This window comes from Balearica regulorum, chromosome 3 (assembly GCF_011004875.1).
Source record: "Balearica regulorum gibbericeps isolate bBalReg1 chromosome 3, bBalReg1.pri, whole genome shotgun sequence".
Lineage (NCBI taxonomy): Eukaryota > Metazoa > Chordata > Aves > Gruiformes > Gruidae > Balearica > Balearica regulorum.
Window position 1 is genome coordinate 57,337,942 of NC_046186.1, and position 19,531 is coordinate 57,357,472.

Sequence of the window (19,531 nt, forward strand, 5' to 3'; positions counted from 1 at the left end):
ACTTACAAGCCTCCAGAGCACGTGGCCAATGCAGCAAACTGTGTTTTGCCCTAGTACTACACAAGGGACTGTTTTCTCCTCTGGCTTTACTGAAAGGTGTGGCAGAGCCCATAGCTTTCCTTCTGCTGGAAGAGCTTTACCCCTGCTCAGAAGGTCTTTCCATTATCACTTTTACCAAGTCCTTGCATGTCTGTTATGTGAACTTGTGGTAGTTGTTACACAGCTGCATGCCAGAGGGGTTGCTACACCACCAGGTGAAGGTGGATTTCACCCACTTGTAACTAGATCATCTCACCCTTTCTGTAGGTAGGGAGGTTTGAGAAGTTCCAGTGTGGAAGATGTTCCAGTGAAGGGAGAAACTGACATGCAACACAAAAAACATCTTCCACAATTCTGGCACTGCATTCAACTTTTTTTTTTTTTTAAAGGAATAGTCTAGCTGCTTGCAGATAGAGCTGTCCCTCTTACTAATTCAGTGACTAGTTACTTGTCACAGGACTTGGGAACTGCTCTATTAAAACTGGTGCTGAGGTGTTTTACTCAAACCTAACACACACAGGTGCAATCCAGTGCAGTAGCAGTCAAAGTAGGAATGCAGGTACAAGCATGAGGCATGTTTGTGTTTGCATCCCTCTCTGAAAAAGGCACAGAGAACTGGCAGAAAACTTCACACAGGGACTACGGGTGATTTCCTGGGAGCCAGGAACCAACAGCCTTCCAGGTGTACTTTGTGGCACTGTCACCTGTGTCACATTACTCCTCAGGCAATAAGTGCTATAAAGCTGCTTCTGTTCCATCCTAGGATGAGAAGATACTATCCCCTATGTATGAGACAAAGTAATTGGACATCATCATCCAAATTTATTTATTAATAACATAACAATATATTCCAAATTAGTACAAGCCTTTACTAACCATGCCATTACCATCCCAAGTTTGGCAGAGATGTCAAACTTCTGCCATAACTGTCAGTGTTTAGGTGCAGAATTAAAATAAGAGCTTACAGAATAATTGGCAACAGGAAGTAGCAGTATAGACACCACAGTACCAGGTCAGCATGACATCTGCTGAGGGCTCTAGGGTCACTCCCAGGCAGGCTGCTCTAGGCTCAAGTTGTAGGAAGTAGCAAGGGGAGAGAAATGCAGCAGCAGCTTACATCAGTTACAAAGCTGCAAGCACAAAAGCAGTGAAGATTTCCTAACTGCACAGGAACTATATGGTACGTCAATCAGAGTAATGTCTTCCCTCATGCCTAGATTTAGACTTCTAGGCTCAAGTCCATCTCTGGCAATGGCCAACAAGCAGTAAATGCCTAATACCTTAAAAGATTTCAAAATTTAGAGCCTCAAATATATTAAGAAACACTTCTGTTGAAACCTCAGTTAATGCAAGTCTCTTTTAGTTACTGTCATTGCAGTGTTCCTTTTCCTCCACTTCTTTTTCTTAACCACAATACTCAAAAAATTCCTCTAAAGGGCTTACACAGTTTTCACCACTCATCTCCTTGCAAACTGTGATTGTAGCTTGGCCAAGTAAGTGGTACACAAAACAGCAATAAATTACAGCACAACTATCCCATTTAAACTACTTTTTAAAAAAATAATACATAAATGCACATTGTAAACAGGTGCTTTAAAAACATGCTTCTGAGCATCTGATACCAGGATGTTTTTCCCCAGGGCCTCCTGTCTGCAAGGGGACACAGTGGGCCCCGCAGCACCAAGGAGGGCACCCATCAGCTCCTCCGCAGCCTCCCCACCCAACATCCGTGCTACAGGTACTGCCACCCTTCGTGCGGGAAGAGGTCAGGCTTTAGTGCCAAAATGCTGCAAGACATCCAGTCATTCCAACACGTGCGGTTTTGAGTCTAACCACGCTTACTCAAGACTTACTTTGGAATCAAGGCAACAGGGATCAAAGGCAGCCAGCCCCTCCTTGCAAAGCCTGATCTAATATTCTCCTTACCCTAATTAATACTTGCACTTTTTTTCCCTACAACTATTTAATGCAATTGAGGGGGGAAAAAACCCTCTTTCCAAAAAGTCTTGCTTGATGTTACATCCAATGCTCCCGAAGCACTCAATCTAGGAGTAATGCTATGAAAGCCATCATTATAGCAATTGTCACTGAGCTCAGATAGAAAAAGTCATTTAGTGAAATGACAAAAGACATGATTCAAGGTAATCATGCAGCATAAAGCAGGGTATGACTACATGGATAGCACACACACGCACACACACGTATTTACAACTGCACTATTATCTGGAATACTGTTTGTTTCAAAGACACGGTAAAGCTAGCACAATCTCCCTGGAGAGCCGCGCAGCTTAGTCAAAGTCACGGTTTGTAAGAACCAGTGGAGCAACCAGAGTCCACACATAAAGCACAATGCCAATCCAGCTGGAAGATATCTTCACCCAGACAGACGGCCATTTGCTGGTCATTGTCTCATAAGAAGAATCCGGACTGTGAAAGAAGGAAAAGAAAAAAGTTAATTTGCAATTCTTGTTTCAATGTGACATACTTGTGTAGTAAGCCACTCTTCAACACTGTTTTCTCAGTACATCATTTCTATAATAAATTAATTCATTTAATATAATCCTTTCACTTCAGCTCCACACCTCAAAGGACATCTCTACCCTTCTCCTCCCAGGCCATTCACACCAATCTGTACAAGAACACCATTTTTAAGTTGGTGGAAAGCAACAGCAGCCCAAAAAATATTTAGCAAAAAAAGCTGTTAAGAAGCAGAAATAATTACAAGGAATCTCTAAGCAAGTCTGTGGAAAGGCAGGAAACAGCATTTATAGATATACATAATGCATTCTACCTTGCCAAAAGACAATGCCTAGAAGAATTCATAATCTTGAGGTCATACTGAACCAAGCAGGGCCGCAAATATAATCCACAGCAGGACTATCTATCTAGAGTTAACTTTTGAAGGAAACACTTTTCTAGTGTTGCTATTTTGATACAAATTGTCCTTTAATAAATTGTTAGAGACCATAATTTATTAAATTCTGAAGAATATCTGCTCAAGCTGTTACCATAATAACCACTCACACATAGGAGGACTATTGTGAGGATTTTTTTCAGGGAGCAGACAACCTAATTTCCTTCCACCAGACCCTATCACAGAACAGCTAAGGTTGGAAGGGACCTCTGGAGGTCATCTGGTCCAGGCCCTCTGCTAAAACAGGGAGAGCTACAGCCAGTTGCCCAGGACTGAGGATCTCCAAGGACAGAGACTCCACAATCTCCCTGGGCAACCTGTGCCAGTGCTTGGTCAGCCTTTCAATGATAATGTGTTTCCTGATGTTCAGAAGGAATCTCCCATGTTTCAGTGTGTGCCCATTGCCTCTGGTCCTGTCACTGGGCGCCACTAGAAAGACCCCAGCTCCATCCCCTTTGCACCCTCCCTTCAGGTACTTATATACATTGACAAGATCCCCCGAGCCTTCTCGTCCCCAGGCTGAGCAGCTCCAGCTCTCTCAGCCTCTCCTCATACCACAAATGCTCCAGTCCCTTCATCATCCTTGTGGCCCTTTGCCAGACTCTCTCCAGTATGTCCATGTTTCTCTTGTACTAGGGAGCCCAGGATGGACCCAACAGTCCAGGTGTGGTCTCACCAGTGCTGAGCAGAGGGGAAGGATCAACTCTCCCTCAACCTACCAATATGACATGTCCCATCTCTCCTTTTTCCAGCCCTCTGTACCAGACATGGGCCTGGTGTTTACTTATTTTTAGTTGTTATAGAATTTAAGACTTTGTCCTGTTCACTTCAGCAGGACATACTTTAACAGTCCAGTGAATCCTGAGAATTATCCTAGAAAATACGATAGGCACTTGTGAACAAGGCTGGCTACTCTGATTTTCAAATACAATTAATTTAAGATAGATAAACAGCATACTTCCTATGAGAAGTCCAATTCAAGACTTGCATCCCTCACAGCACACAACTTTTGTCTTCTTGTCCACCAAAAGATAGCATCTTGTATGCTTTTTATTAGCACAATATATTATCAAACGTAAATACCTGTACCAGTTGGTGAGCGTCATCATGATATAAAGTGATGCCAGGAAAAGCATGAAATGAAAGAAGGAGTAACTGTAAGTGACTCCATCCCTCTCGTTATCTATGGCTCGGTGAACATCATCTCCATCATCAAGGGAGCCATCACTCCTGGGCATTCCATCCTCTATCAGTGTTGATTCATCGCTGGTCAGCATCAGCTTGTTAACTTGGCTGTTGTTGGATGTTCGGATGCTGTGTTTGACAGGAAAGGACACAGTACAGTTACCCATATAAATACAATTTAGTATCCGACAATGAGAAGTAATACAAGTTAACAGGATTTTTTTTTTTTTTAAAAGAATCTTACCTTGAATAGAGAACACACAGCAAAAACAAAACCAGTCCTACAATGCCTTGTGCATCCCACCACTGAACTACCTGACCCTGGGTTGGAGCGGTGGTGCTGTTGTAACCAATGATGCTCAGCAAACTCGGGTTACAGCGCCTGTCTGTGGGGGAAACTACATTAGAACTTACACAAAACAAGAACAGAACAAATATTTAATAGTACATTTTCACACTGAATTTCAGCACGGTAATAGAAAGGAACTTTGTGATTGTGACAGTCTTGAAGTAAAAAAAAAAAAGCTCTGAATCTTATTTTAGCCTATTGAGTCTCTCTAAAGCAGGTAAATGACAGTATGTGGCATAAAAATTTGTCTCTTAGAGCAGATAAAAGGCTTTCAAACTTATGTAAGATACGCATCAACTGCTTTACTGTTCCAGCTCATATCAGATGCAACAAAATACAAATGCTCTGCATATGAAACTTCAGAAATTCTACCGCTAGAAAACAAGTTTGACAAACATATATACTCTATAGATGGGGTACCACAGTCATCTCAGAGTTTCATATTATCAACAGTTCCCAACCCAACATCTACAGATAACACAGATGAAAGCAGCAATCTCATTTCCCCATAATTATTGCAGTAATTAGATATGACTCATATGTATGCTGTTACACAGAAGCACAGAAGACTGTCCATAATTAAGATAAAAGGGCCAGAGACTCAATTAAAAACCCCAAAATCAGTATCTGGTAGTTTGATTTAATCACCAGAATTTCTGAATTTATTTGTATTTTTTTAAAGAGATGCTCATCTGTTTTCAGAGACAAGAATCATTGAAAACAATACATTTTTTAAAATCCTCAGTTCAGAAAAATATAATCAGTAGCATCTTGAAACTTCCTAGGGAGATGATCCTTTCAACAGCTTGAAAGGGTTGTGGTAATCTGCAAAATCTAAGTTTTAGAATACTGTAGTCCTGCCAATAATAGGTAGAAATTCTTCCATACGATAAACATAAGAGCAAGTGAAAAACACATTATCTTTGGAATAACTATTTCTTCAGTATTATTACAGAAAGTTGGAGTGGGGGGGGAGAACACAAACCAATGAGTCCTGCCTTGAACTTGCATGCATTATAGTACTTCATTCTAACACTGCCTCACAAAAAGGTGAAGATACAATTTACTGCTGGTTACCCCAAAAGCCATATAATGCTACTACACTTACCTGGTTCATTGGTCATAGCTGACCAAGTCAAATACATTGTATAAATAGTGATGACAGAAGACTGCAGCAAACCAGATCTTGGCTGAGATTCCTGTACAAAGTAGTCACAAAACAGCACAGTTAGGCAATTAAATGGTCTCGGGCACAATTATATTACAGGTTTCTGGGGCTGGTAACACAAAGGTAACAGAATTAAAACTGTACCTGAATCTTCGGCAGAATTGACATTACAGAAGCACCGATACACAGCAGCATATTAACACTGATGAATGTCTTGTTTTCAGAACAACCTTCTGGATGAGTGTAATAAACATAAAACAAGACAATGGCTACTAGAGACAGCAGGTAATTGACAGCTGTAGCTGACAGCAGAGCTGTGAAAGAGACAAAAACAGAGTTAAACTGCTTAATAATGGAGCATGCCAAAAATTAAATGATGTTGCACGATTATCATGTTTTGGATATGGTATACAATGACAATTATAGAGCAGCTCTGGGCACTGAAATGTAAAGGAACTAAGTTCTTCTCAATACTCTGAGGTGATAGAAAGAAAGAACACAGTAAGTGGGAAGCCTGAAGCCATACTAGATTCTCCAGTGCTCTAACAGCAACCAAGAAGAACAAGTATGAAGGAATAAACAGTTATACCACATACATTGTGGCTAAAAGCTTAAAAAAGAAACTGAAGAACTACTTCTCCAATAGAAGGAAAAAATAAACTCTTATCTTTTCAAATTCCATCTTATTAAAAACATTAAAGAGTGAAGAGGCCATCCCACAAAGACAGGCTGTAGTCTTTGAAGTACCTAAATTTTCACATCTGAAACACTTCATTAAAATTAACATAGTTTCTCCAGTGAGATGACTTGTACTCTACTTTGCTATCTTGGCCTTTCACTCAGTACGTATCTTCGAAGAATGACCGACTGGCAGACAGAAAGAAAAAACAATTATTTGAGATACTTATGCTCACTATGAAACAGTAACAGGCTAGTTTGGTTTTAATCAGCACTAAAGTGCAACAACGCCTGTGGCTGGAAAAAAATCCCAAAAACCTACAATTGCCACTTCTCTGCTATCATAAGCTGATGCCCTGCTCCTAGGAATTAGATCTTCCTACTGAGAGGCTGCTGCCCCTCTCCCTGTCATCCCCCTCCCCATTTAACTTGACATCAAAAGGACAGCCAGGCAACAGAGCTGAACTACATCTGAGAAAACAGTATGTATGCATGAAGCAGCCCTTCTGCATTCTGCTAAAATGTATTATTCAGTGAAAATTTATTTAACATAATACACAATGAAATTTAAAACTCGATTGTAGGACAGTCCTTTACCTGCATACCAACATCTTGAGTTTCCTTCCTCCATTTTTTCAACCCAAGATTCATTCCAGGAGTGGGCAAAGTCAATAAGCAGGACCAGCTGAATAAGAATAAAGCAGAATGCTCCAGCCATACCTACATAAAACCACACTAAAAGAGAAATAAAACCAGTTCAGAACCATAGATAATTTACCATCCTGTCTTAATGTCTCTAAACACAGAAAAGTGCTATAGTTACACAGCTACAATTAAAAAAAAAAAAAAAAAACCCAGACATCAACATGCACTCAGTTTTGTTTTAAAACCAGTTATGATTGCACCATGATACAGTGGAAGACAATACTCCCTTACCAGTCGTAAATGGTCCCTCTGGTATGAAAAAGGCTCCAACACTAATTGCAAGTGCTGTTGCAAATTTAAAGAACCAGAATCTAGAGGGAAATAAAAAATAAAAAGTCAGGCAACTGCTGAAGTCTGATCTAATTCACAAAAAAATCAAAAGTACACAAAATGAACATCCTTAAGAGCTGGTTTTTAATTCACTCATTCTTAATTCATTTCTTTTGAAGTAGGGTAAAAATCTTATTTTATGTGCCCAAGATTTTTGTTCTCCAGAAAATTATGCTGAAACTGTGCCAAGACTGACAAAGAGTTTGACACATCTCACTGATGTATTTCAAATGAAGCCAGGCTGGAATATAATTGTGAAGGTTTGTTTTTTTTTTTAAAGAAAGTTTTTTAAATAGCATAGTGAGATTATTGAACTGCCTGCATATCGGAAAAATGGGTAAACCCAAAAACCTCTATCTGTTCTGAGTATCAAAACCAAAAAGGTAGAAGATCTGGTTGGTGCCTACAATGACAGAACACATGTGGAGCTCCTTTCCAGTCTCAATTCATTTCCTACAAGGGAGAGATGTACAAAAGCCTGGATTCTTCCTGAGTAATTTCAGACTCTTTAGGCCTACATCTGGTGAGGATTTACCACAACAACAAAAGCAAAGGATTTTATCCTTCACAGAAAGGACACAAATTCTAAGTCCCTCTTCCAGTGCAGTAGCACTGGATTCCCCCCACCCCCAGTAAAAGATATACACTCATGGACAAACAAAACAGATCGTATGTTCCCTAGAAAGGAGGCAAGGAAATACCTTCCACCAAAGATTCACCAAACTCCCCCCAAATACAGACTATGTAGAAATAGACTCTGCATAGGGAACTTCAAGTCAAAAAAATATGCCAACAAAACTATAAGAAGGTGAAGACTACTTTTTCTGATCACAGCGAGAGGCAGCTCCAAATACAGGCACGGTACCATCCTCATGTACTTCAAATGGAATATAGCACAAAAACATGAACCATACCCCTGTGACGTCAAACACTTGCATGGTTCTCAAGTTTTCTATCCCTTCCCATCTTTTCCCATACTTTGAACAAGTTTAATCTCTCCTTCTGGCTGTTACAGTCAGGCGATGGTGACCAGAGGAATAAATTCCATTTGTGTGGAGAGGAACTATGTGAGATGACACAAGTGCAGAATACGGGCAAAAATGGACTAATTCAGTGGGATATAAACTATCTATACCCAGTTTGAAAGCTGCATTAACTTACAACATTTACTGTGTAATACATACCCCAGTTAAACTAGCTTTTGAACACACAGGTAGATTTATTTTTTAAATCAATGTCATTCTCAATTATAGAAATAATAGGTTCAAATTTGTACCACTTTCATCTCTAATTCCAGACTTCTTAATGGGTCTTAACACTCTACCTATATAATGTGCATGACAGCTAAAACCAATACTCATCCGAAATAACATCTACAGTTGCTACGCATTCTGTGCAAGGCAGCAACAATCCTGTGAATACATTATAACTGTTTTCTATTATGATTATTATCAACAACCTGAGGCAAGAAATTATTCTGACTGCTGTTACAAAAGCAAAACATTGGTACTGGACCACATTACTGGGCTTAATTTGCATGCAAGTATGAAAACTTAATACACATACACAGCAAAACCTAATACTCTGAATGTTTCAAATCACTGACAGAAAGATTACATTGCCAGGTATTACTGAAGATACCTACAATTCAAAAATTTAAAGCCATGGTTTTCATAAAGCTACCTGTCTGAAGCAACTAGTTATTACAGAAATGCTGGAAAGTAACATTATTAAATATTTTACCAGTAACAGTTAACAAGTATAATTTTTCCTTTTATCCTAGTGCTGACACTAGATTGGCTAAGAGGAGGAAACTGCTATGGGTTGCATAAATACCACCAAAATTTGTGCTGGAAAGCACAACTCTAGATAAGGTTATCAAGAAGATCCCAAACGCTTAAGAAGCGGTTTTAAGTAAAAAGATTCCACACCACGTAAAATATGTCTGTTATTGTTAAAACCACGAAGTGTTGATGTAGAATGTACATGAACCATTTCTTCTTGCTCATAACAAGTATGCTCTCCTGAACAGAGCAGGGTAGAGGGAAAGGCTGAACTGAGTTACTGCTGTTAATGCATCTTAATACTGCACCTGGCCTCTTTTTCTTTAGACTGAAACAAAGAAAGAAGTAAACAGAGTGATATGCTGCTCAGTCTTAATTATTTTCTTTTCCCTTACGGAAATTATCTGAGGGGTTTTTTTTTCTCATTTTATGCTAGAAATGTTTGATGTTATTATATTGAATATAAAATAAAATTACTTCTTCATTTTTATGGTTTAGCTGTTCATAGCTTCCACTAAATACAATCACTTTGAAAAAGTAGTAGACTAAGCAATCACTGTGACCACCAAGACTAGGCACCACAAATCATTTTAGGCTTTTTAGTGTCATGCCCTACTACAAAAATTTACATCTCCCTGTTTCAAGATGCTACATTACACATAGACTGAATCTGGATGAGAACAATCACTTGCTGAAATTCCACTATTATCTTCTATCTGATAATTCTAACTATAATGAAATACAAAAGAAAAATTTACTGGGAAGCTCAGAAACTAAATATGTAGCTCTTTATGAAGAGGGGAAACTGAAGAAAAGATAGCAGAGCGGAAAGAGATAGGTTATATATCTATATAGGCATATATATATAAAGGTTTTAATCTTTAAAATAAAACTGTTCAGAAAAGAGCAATGTCTTACAAACATCAAAGTTAAGAGAAATATAATTCCTAAAGGACAGATCAGGCTTTTTAATCTATATGTTGAAAAAATCTCAGTGGAATGAAACTTAGTACCATTATTCGCCTCTGAATTTTGTCATCTTTGGACAAAACCAGAATCTCTAATCTTGGGAAGCCTCTGGACAGATTCTCCATTGTCACAGATCAGGCTCTCAAAAGTGACAGCCATGTGTATCTTCTTCTCTTATACAAATTAATCTGCCGTGTCTAAGAACTCTAATATCTTTGAATGCCCTCTACTCCAACAACACTCCTCTAGCTACTATGAAATTCTTTGTGGAACAGTAAATTTGACCAGCATGCTCAGCCACAGGCTTTATTTTCACAGTAGCTGTATCTCACACGCACACACCACCCATCTCAGTTCTTGTTTCGGTATCCTACCCATTGTGCACCGCTGCTCTTGGGTCATTGCTGCTTTTCACTTTGATCATCAACAAGGAGAAGAGAAGGAAGAACATGGCCATACCAAAGCACACACGGTACACAGCTTTGTAACCAACTAGTACATCGCAATTCACGTGGCCATGCACACCAGGAATAGTTGTTCCCATCCCTCCATCACAAAATCCAGGAATCTGTAATAAATGCAAGATACTTTAGCGATTTGTAAAAGGCCTCCTGTGAGTAAATATGTATTAGCAATTTAGGAATATAAAACTCATTAATTATGCAACTATTAACACTGCTAGAAAGGCTGTATTGTTAGTTACAAACTAACCAGAATATTAAACACATTCAAGGACAAAATCCCGCATAGACAAATTCTAAACAAACAAAAAAATCTTATTATCAGTGGCGTGGAGTTTTTTTGCTATTAGCAATTTCAGATCTTCTCAAACAAATGCAATTTTCACCTGTTGATCTGAATCAGGAAATAAATAAAAGATCTGGAATTTGGTAAATTTGACTTCACAGTTACTATCAAATTCATGTCATAGCTAGAAGGCAGCCTGCTTACATCTCTTTAACAGCCTCCCCAAAAAAGTAACATCACAATCAATTAGAAGTATCTGTAACTTCCATATGAAATGGCTGAGTATATCCTTTCCAGTTACTACCAGGACATGAGCAGCACCTTTTTGAAGTTAAATCATACTCCAAAAAGCCGTAATTTTCTTCACTGGGTGACTAACGTGGCTCTCGCTGAAGCTCTAATATGGTTACTATGCCACACTGAAATAAACATTTTCAGATGAATCATTTGGGGAAGGGGAGAAAAATCAAAAGCATGCCTAACAGAAGTTACTACCTAACAGAAGAAAATTCAAGTCAGTAAAACAAAGGGTAACAGAACCAAAGCACAGGCAACCCAAGTTCAGTGAACCCGTAAGCTCTCCTATAACTGAAATGATCACTCTATAATTTTACACAAAAATTTTATTAAAAGGTATACAATTTATAAAAATTTAATTTTATATAGTATCTTCATAGAACTAATAAACTTTAAAATTATATAAGCATTTCCTAGTATCTTTAGTGAAAAATATGCTACTACCTTTAATAAAAAATATTTTTGTTACGCATTTGCAGACTTTAAAATAGAAGTACAGCACAATGAAACTGGAAGATATCTTGGACTGTGGTTATCTTTCATTGTTTTATTAACACCAATCAAAATTAATCAAGTGCCACAAATACAGTCATCTTGATAATATTTAAAACTCCACATATATAAATTATATTTTCTTCATGTTTTAGATGAGATTTTATTTTTTCTGCTTTGAGCTATTAAAGAAGTACGACTTTCTTTCTAAATAGTCCTTTTCATCTATGCGGTGATTGTCGCATGAGTTCTTTGTTTATCTGATCTACAGTCAAATTAATGGTGACTGTGAAGTACAGGTGGCAGCACAATTATGTATTTCCAAATAAAATCCAGGCATTCAAGATGTTGTTTACAATTATCTGTGACATTTGTTCTACCAAACATGTTAGCAAAGAAGTAATCTGACCTTCTTCAGCTGCTCTTCCATGCCTGGTATTAACATCACGCAGGCAACACTCACGCCAAGAAGTAAAAAGAATGCATAAATCAACCGAGTTATGGTGGAGTTGTTTCCACTGGGGCAGCATCGGCAGAGCAGGCACGGGGCACTTCCACATAAGCACGGTATCTAACAGACAGAACACAGAACAAATTCTTGAAAAAATTTTGCATTACTAGATTTCAATATTTAATCAGCCTGTGTAAATTACCAGAAGTTATGATGGAAAATTACTCATCCTACGCATCTCATCACTAGTGTAGACTAAGTCACTGTAACATGTTACACAGCCCCCCTAACAATCACGGCAGCGCTTCCTAATGCACCACTGTATAGTGAAATTAGTGCTATGTCAAAAGTAATCATTTCTCCATTCAGAGGAAATGAAGACTGATTCAGGCTTATTTGTTCTCTTGAATTTTATTTCACTTCAGCTAAATGAAATGCAAGGATTGCTTTTAGTTAACAACTACATCCTCCCTTCCACAGCTGCAGAGATTAAGCAGATACATCACAGAAGAAAAATGAAGTGCAACTGGGATCTAGGTACACTTGCAGTTTGTGGCAGAGTAGGGCCACAATCCTCACTGGGGCCATAAACATTACTGGAGCACAAACGACAACTAAAATAGCCTAAAGCTTAGGTTGCAAATTATTGCATATTTAGCAACTACTCGTGTATCACACAATTCTCTGTCAACTAGCAAAATTAACTTATGCAATGTAAAAAGTTACAAACCACAAGAACAAAGCAAACACACAGCACACATTATCATCACTGCCAAATATCAATGGCAGAAGTGGACAGGAATGCTGTACAGTTGTAATACTATGAGGGAAAAAATTAGGACCAAAGTTGCCTGTATTCAACTCTTAAATAGAAAACTGTGGGAAGAAGGAAAGGGAGCAGATAGTGCCATTTCACCGGGGGGAATTAAAAAAAAAAAAAAAAATTAAAAAAACCTTCATCCCATTGCAATTTTCTGCCACTTGCTGAGTGACAACTCAGGAAGGGAAAGAAGGGCAAGATTCCGTAAGTAAACATAAGCCAAAAGAGGAAAGGTACAATCAAAATGTTTGAGGTTTTTTTGGGGGGTTTTTTCCTATTTACAAATAGATTATTTTGTCTAGAAGACAATATCCCGGAGAGCAATTAACAGCTAAGTTTTGGAGGCCACATATTCTTCAGCTAAGGTAAAGTTACCTAGCAAGCGCTGCCCTATCCGAGCTACAATAGACTGTGCAACCTCCGACAAAGATACTGAAGGGTGCTAAAACCCAGCTTCTCCCCTAGTGCGCACACACGGGGACACTTCTGCCATGTGACAAAAGCCACAGGTGTTAATCACTGTGTCAAAAACACCCAGTGAAGTCACATAAGAACATGACTAGTTACATGGCCACATGACCACCGCATGTCAATCATCCAGTACGACTGGCATGTGTCAGAGAGAGTTATTAAAATTCAGTCATATGACAAACAAAAACACCAGAGTCTGCTGCTACCGGGAAGGCCCCAGGGTTTGCAGGGAAGAGCAGACAGACAGACTGCCACAATGCTCCTGGCAGCCTCCTGAGAAGCCCTCTGGGAAAGGCTCAGATTATTTGTTCTTACAGGTTCCACCAGACTCTCACACTGGACCCACAAACATGGTCTTTTAAATAGCGTTCTTGTATTCTTTTTGTATTTGTGTTCCTTTCCAAGGATGGAGGAGCCAAGAATTTTCACTCCACTATGCTGCAGAATCACTTTTAAATTAGCGAACTTCACTATTAAATTTTCCTTGCTAAAAAATAAAACAAGGTAGATTTTCATTATTACTATTCCAGTTACATATTGCCCTTTTTTACTTCCTCTACTAAATATAATTATGGCACAAAGCATATGAAGGTGTTGATTCTGGGAGAGGTTTCATCTCGATGTAAGAAAGATATTTTTTACAGTGAGAACAACCTCCCCAAGGATGTGGTTGAGTTCACATCACTGAAGGTTTTCAAGATGCGACTGGACAGGGTGCTAGATCACCTCACCTAGGCTCCCTCTCCCACAAAAGGCTGGGCCAGATGATCCTTCCAGGCTGTTCTATGACTGCAAGCAACTACGTTAGGGGCATCTATGCTTAGTAAGCAGGAAATGTATGGAGAATATTGGCTTAGGATGCATCAGGATTTTACAGTACTAATGTATTACACCATTTCCTACACACACACAAATAACCTTTCTGGTGAAGAATATTTCTATTCTCTGTTCAAAAAATTACTTTCTTGAACTAATTCTGTCTGCGTTAACATTTTTAAAGATACTGTTGAATAAAAGGTTGAATTTGGCCGAGTGGAATATAAGCCTGGGCTCATCTGCTGCAGAAAATTTGGTGCAAGGACCTTCTGGCATAAAAGTCAATTCTTTGGAGAATCTCAGTGTTAAATTGTTTGTTAAATATCTAAGTAATTCAAGATTATTCAATTCATAATTCAAGTTAAATATCTAAGTAATTCAAGTATTCAATTCATATCTTCCTCCTGAGTGCATCAAGGGGAACACAGACAAATGCATGTTTTTAGAGACAGGGGAGACTTGCAGTAGCTGAAATAGAGATGACTGTCTTCCCCTCACTGGAAAACAATGTGCCTCAAAGGAGGCCATGTTTAAGCATCCAAGCTCCAACACAAGCTTTTAAAACATTTTGCCACCAAACAGCTCATCCTTACCAGATATGATCATGCACACCTCTGAACATGAGACACCCATTGATAATTGATACTATTTATACAAGTTGGCCACTTCTACAAAGAACCACATTACGGTCCAAGTCCCTCTTTTAGCAAGAAAGAATAAGATATATACCATTCCAATAAAATAATATTATTGTACTACTGGCAAAACCACTTCTAATAGGTAACAGACTTCAAAAAGAAAAGACAGCAAAAAACATCTGGCCCATGGAATAGAGTTTATCAGCAGAGGAGGCAAGGACAGTTTGCGTCACTTGCTTGCTTCCTAAATTCAGAGCATGCCTCCTACAAAAAAAAAAAAATACTACAGTACAAACAGTAATACTACAGTACACTGACCAAAGCTTAATATTAAACTCCCCAGGCGAAGCCCAGCTTAGAGATGCACAGTTACTCTGCAATTAGTTTTGAGCTTGCTTTCTTAAGGAAGCTCAGACAGCAGTTACTAAGTCACGACTGCACTGCTGTCATCCAGCAACTTCTGCGCCTACCAACCAACTCACATCCTTACTTTTCTCAAAAAACATGTAAGCAGCTCAGTGGTGTTCACTGAGGCAAAATAAGAAAAGATGACCCACACACCTATTCTGGGAGCAGCCAGCTGGGCAGACAAGTTAATTCATGCCTGCTAAACCAGTCACTTCATTCTCCAAGGCAGTGGAAATTGCAGGAGGAACACGTAACAAGATGAATATTACAGAGAGAGAAGGAGAGAGAAAACGCCACAAAAAACACTGAAAGTGAAGTGTTGCTGTCCTTGATGCACACAGAACAAGTTTTTAATATCAAATATAATCTTCTTACTGGGTTAATGACTAAATGATTATATACTGAATTAAGTATTTGCAAAAACACTAAGCCCCCCTGCTGGGCCTAGTCAGGTTTTAGCTACATCACCCCTACTCATGTGCTTAAAGGAACTGATTCAATCAAGATCTTTGCCTTGAGAGAGAATATTAAAGTGTGCAAAACAGCAGCTGAGCTATTTCAGAGAACAATGCAACAGAGGCAAGACCCAGCAGAGTGAAAACAGCACTGCCTGACCAATCTAGGTCATCAGGATCAGAAGATTTTTGGTGAGATGACAGTGCTCTTATCTCTGACAAATTTATCTTTGCTCTTAAAACCAGTAAACTGAAACACCACCTGATCCGCACACAGTAGGGCAGAGCTACAACCACCAGTAACACCACACAAAAAAATCCAGAAGAAATACAGGTATGAGGCCAGATGCCGAGGCCAGTTACCCAGAGCAGCTCTGCATGGCACAACACGCAGCTTTGCGGAGAAGCTCCACAGCCGAAGCCACGCCAGCAGCAGCATCTTCCCAGACAAGAGGAGTAGTTATCCCAGCCATGGCACAGCCCGCACTACCACAAAATCTGCTACATCTGGTTCTCCTGCTACCTCACCCTTACAGTTTGTTTCTCTTTCAGAGCCACAAATGGTGTTTATACTAACATCAATCCTTAGACACCAGCACTGACAGATTTCTCCCGAAGAACTATCATATAGGCTTTAAGTGCTGATTAGCTGTGGTTTTAAATGTGGAATCAAAATCAACACTTTAAAGCCATCAGGGAAGAAAAAAAGAGGGGGGAAAAAACCCTAGCCAAAAACCCCTGATTTGATTGGGCACTTTAAAGGAAGGGATGAAGGTTAGTTACCCACAGTAAATCTGACTTAATCAAGATTACATGCTCATGTAAATCATTTTATCTAAAAGACCATGAGCTAAGTTTCTCTGCACAGGAATAAACACTCAAAACCAAGAACAAGTATACAGGGATACCTCATGCACTACAAACACCAGCCAGTTATCAGAAAGGCTGTTTATGCACTTAAAAATGCATTATATATTAACTCAAGTATTTGAATTACAACTTACACTGTCACTTAGTATTTGACAATAATTAAAAATGTTAACGTAAACTATATTCAGCTAGTAATTACAGCCTAACTACCTAACCATTAAGTAGTGTTTAAAGTGTTAATTAAAGCAAAACAAACACTGACAGTATTTCTTTAACAGGATATTATCAATGGTCTAGGTGCTTATTCACACACATATCAGCCTGGAAGCTTAGTTCATACAGATTTACCAATTCTATGATCATTTCATAGAATTTGTATAGGAGATTAAGGAGTTAACTATTATCTTTCTAATAAAATATCACTCTCTACTAGGGGAACTGAAGGTCATATATTTTGCTGGCACAAAAAATAGGAGATTGAATCAATATGATGTTTTGTTAGACCACTAAGCTGTGTGTGTGAACTGTTTAAATATACATAATTACATTTAATCCAAGTATGATACAGTATTTTTGGTATGGAAAATTCAGGTTTTCACAATCCCACTGACATTTTTAACCCAAATGTCTAAAGAATCACAATCCACCTGATTATGTCTATTCACACAGGGACTACATTTGGAAAGACATATCACTCGAGGATAAGGCAGCAATGCCTCAACTGAAGAGAGGACTGCCATGCAGGATCTCTGCTGACGTCTACATTTTTATGCATAGTGCTAACAGTTTTCAAATTTTCTCAAACTATTGTTTCCCGTTACAAAAAAAATCACCTGACGATGCTCAGCATGGTGGTGACACATCACCACAGACTACTGTGCAGTGAGAAAACGACGCCTCGACAAGACAAAGGTGCCAGAAAGGGTGGAGCTGCTCAAGACAAAGCCGTAAGAAAGAAGAATTAACTATAATCATTAGGATCAGAGAAACAGGCGAGTTTTACTCTTCCCGAAAGAAACGTCGAACCTCAAAAGCAGTTAATTAGATTTTGACTCTTTTACAGATTTGGGCAGGGGGAATGTCAGCAGACACGGTAACACCTTCCGCACAGTAACGCGGATTAAGCGGCGACCAGCAGCGCGACAGACCCGTCCGCCTGAATAAGTACGAAGCTCCCCATCGCCCCAGCGAAATGGCTTCGGCGGATCCCTGGGACCCCCGGAGAAGCCCAAGGTGGGGGGACCACGGTGGGGGCGCGCCCCAGGGACCGCCTCCTCCAGCCCGCCGAGGAGCAAGCCCTGCCCCGGAGGAGCGGGGGCGGCGGCCACTAGGGCGGATAAAGCCTGAGTGGGAGCGGGAAGGGGGCTTGCAGCCTCCCCGCGCCTGAGGAGGCCGGAGGGCAGCGCCACGGACGCCCCCGCTCCTGTGAGACAAAGGCCCGAGGAAGGGACGGGCGAGGCCCGGGAGGGGGAGCAGCTCCGGCCGCCGGCTCCGCTCAAGGCCTGCGACGGGCAAGGAGGGGCAGAGAACCACCGCGCCGCCCGCCCCCCCCTTACCCAGCTCGCCATGGAGCAGAGGCCCAGAACGCCGCCCATGGTCCGCGGCGGACTCCGGCTCCTCAAAGATGGAAGCGCGGCGGCCGCGGGCTCTCGACGAGGTTGTTTACTGCTCACAACGGCGCTTCCGGCTGCTGTGACGGCAGCGGGCAACGTCACTTCCGGGGGGGAGGAAGGCAGGGGGCGGAACCCGGGCGGCTCCGTAGCCGCGATGGGGCCAGTTGTGCCCTCGGTTCGGTACGCGTCACTGCTCGTCCTGCCTGAGACGGGGCCTGGAAAAGGCGGCTGCGTCGCCGTGGCGGTCCGGTCACCTCCCCTGATGCGTTAAAAGGATATGGAGTGGTTAAGGGTCGGCCTGTGCTTCTTCATTGCCAGCCCACACGTACCTAAACCAGGGAGTGCCCGAAGGCTGGGAAGATGTCGCCGGGAGCAACAGGCCAGCTTCCCTGTGACAGCCGCCGGTGCTTGGGGTGCTGTTTCCCAGCGCCTCTTGAAACTGGCCAACGGGCTGGAGCTGGGTGGCTGTAGTCTGCCACACCTGAGCAATACTAAAGGGTAGTGTTTCATCCCATGAGAATTTGCATCACGTTGTATCTCATGAGGCACTGCATTTCATATAAGTACTAGTAAGAGCGTTCAGCCTGCAAGACCTTCTGGCTGTCATTGTGGTGCTATGTAGAAGATGAATATAGTCCAAAAAAGACCAAAACATACTCCTCAAAAACCGTTAGAAAATAATTGGACAATCAAGGAACAGAAAATGTACATTTTAATATTATAGACATAATCATAGAACCATGGAATGGTTTGGGTTGGAAGGAACCTCAAAGATCATCTAGTTCCAACCCCTCTGCCAAGGGCAGGGACACCCTCCACTAGACCACATTGCCCAAAGCCTCATCCAACCTGGCCTTGAACACTTCCAGGGAGGGGGCAGCCACAACCTCTCTGGGCAACCTGTTCCAGTGCCTCACCACTCTCACAGTGAAGAATTTCTTTCTAACATCTAATCTAAATCGACCCTCCTTCAGCTTGAACCCATTACCCCTTGTCCTGTCAATGCACTCCCTGATAAACAGTCCCTCTCCAGCTTTCCTGTAGGCCCCTTCAGGTACTGAAAGGCCACAATTAGATCTCCCCAGAGCCTTCTCTTCTGCAGGCTGAACAACCCCAACTCTCTCAGCCTGTCCTCATAGGAGAGGTGCTCCAGCCCTCCGATCAGCTTCGTGGGTCTCCTCTGGACTTGCTCCAACAGCTCAATGCCCTTCTTATGTTGGGGCCCCCAGAGGTAATACCGAGGATAATAATACTGAGGATAATGTATCAGCTGAAAAAACACAATCATTTCATTTGTCAAATGTATTTTAATATCTAAAAGTAGGCACTTAA

General features: G+C 40.7%; 1 protein-coding gene across 1 annotated transcript; it reads right to left on the reverse strand.

Annotated features, from left to right (window-relative positions):
* Positions 1-851: 851 nt before the first annotated feature.
* SERINC1 (serine incorporator 1) lies at positions 852-18,303 on the reverse strand. The gene is made up of 10 exons (XM_075748002.1): positions 18,143-18,303; positions 12,067-12,228; positions 10,496-10,689; positions 7,270-7,349; positions 6,931-7,068; positions 5,800-5,969; positions 5,596-5,686; positions 4,383-4,524; positions 4,037-4,267; positions 852-2,466 (listed from the first exon to the last, which is right to left on the reverse strand). Exons 1-10 carry the CDS (start codon positions 18,179-18,181, stop codon positions 2,328-2,330), a joined length of 1,386 nt encoding a protein of 461 aa, XP_075604117.1. The 5' UTR covers positions 18,182-18,303; the 3' UTR covers positions 852-2,327.
* Positions 18,304-19,531: the final 1,228 nt, after the last annotated feature.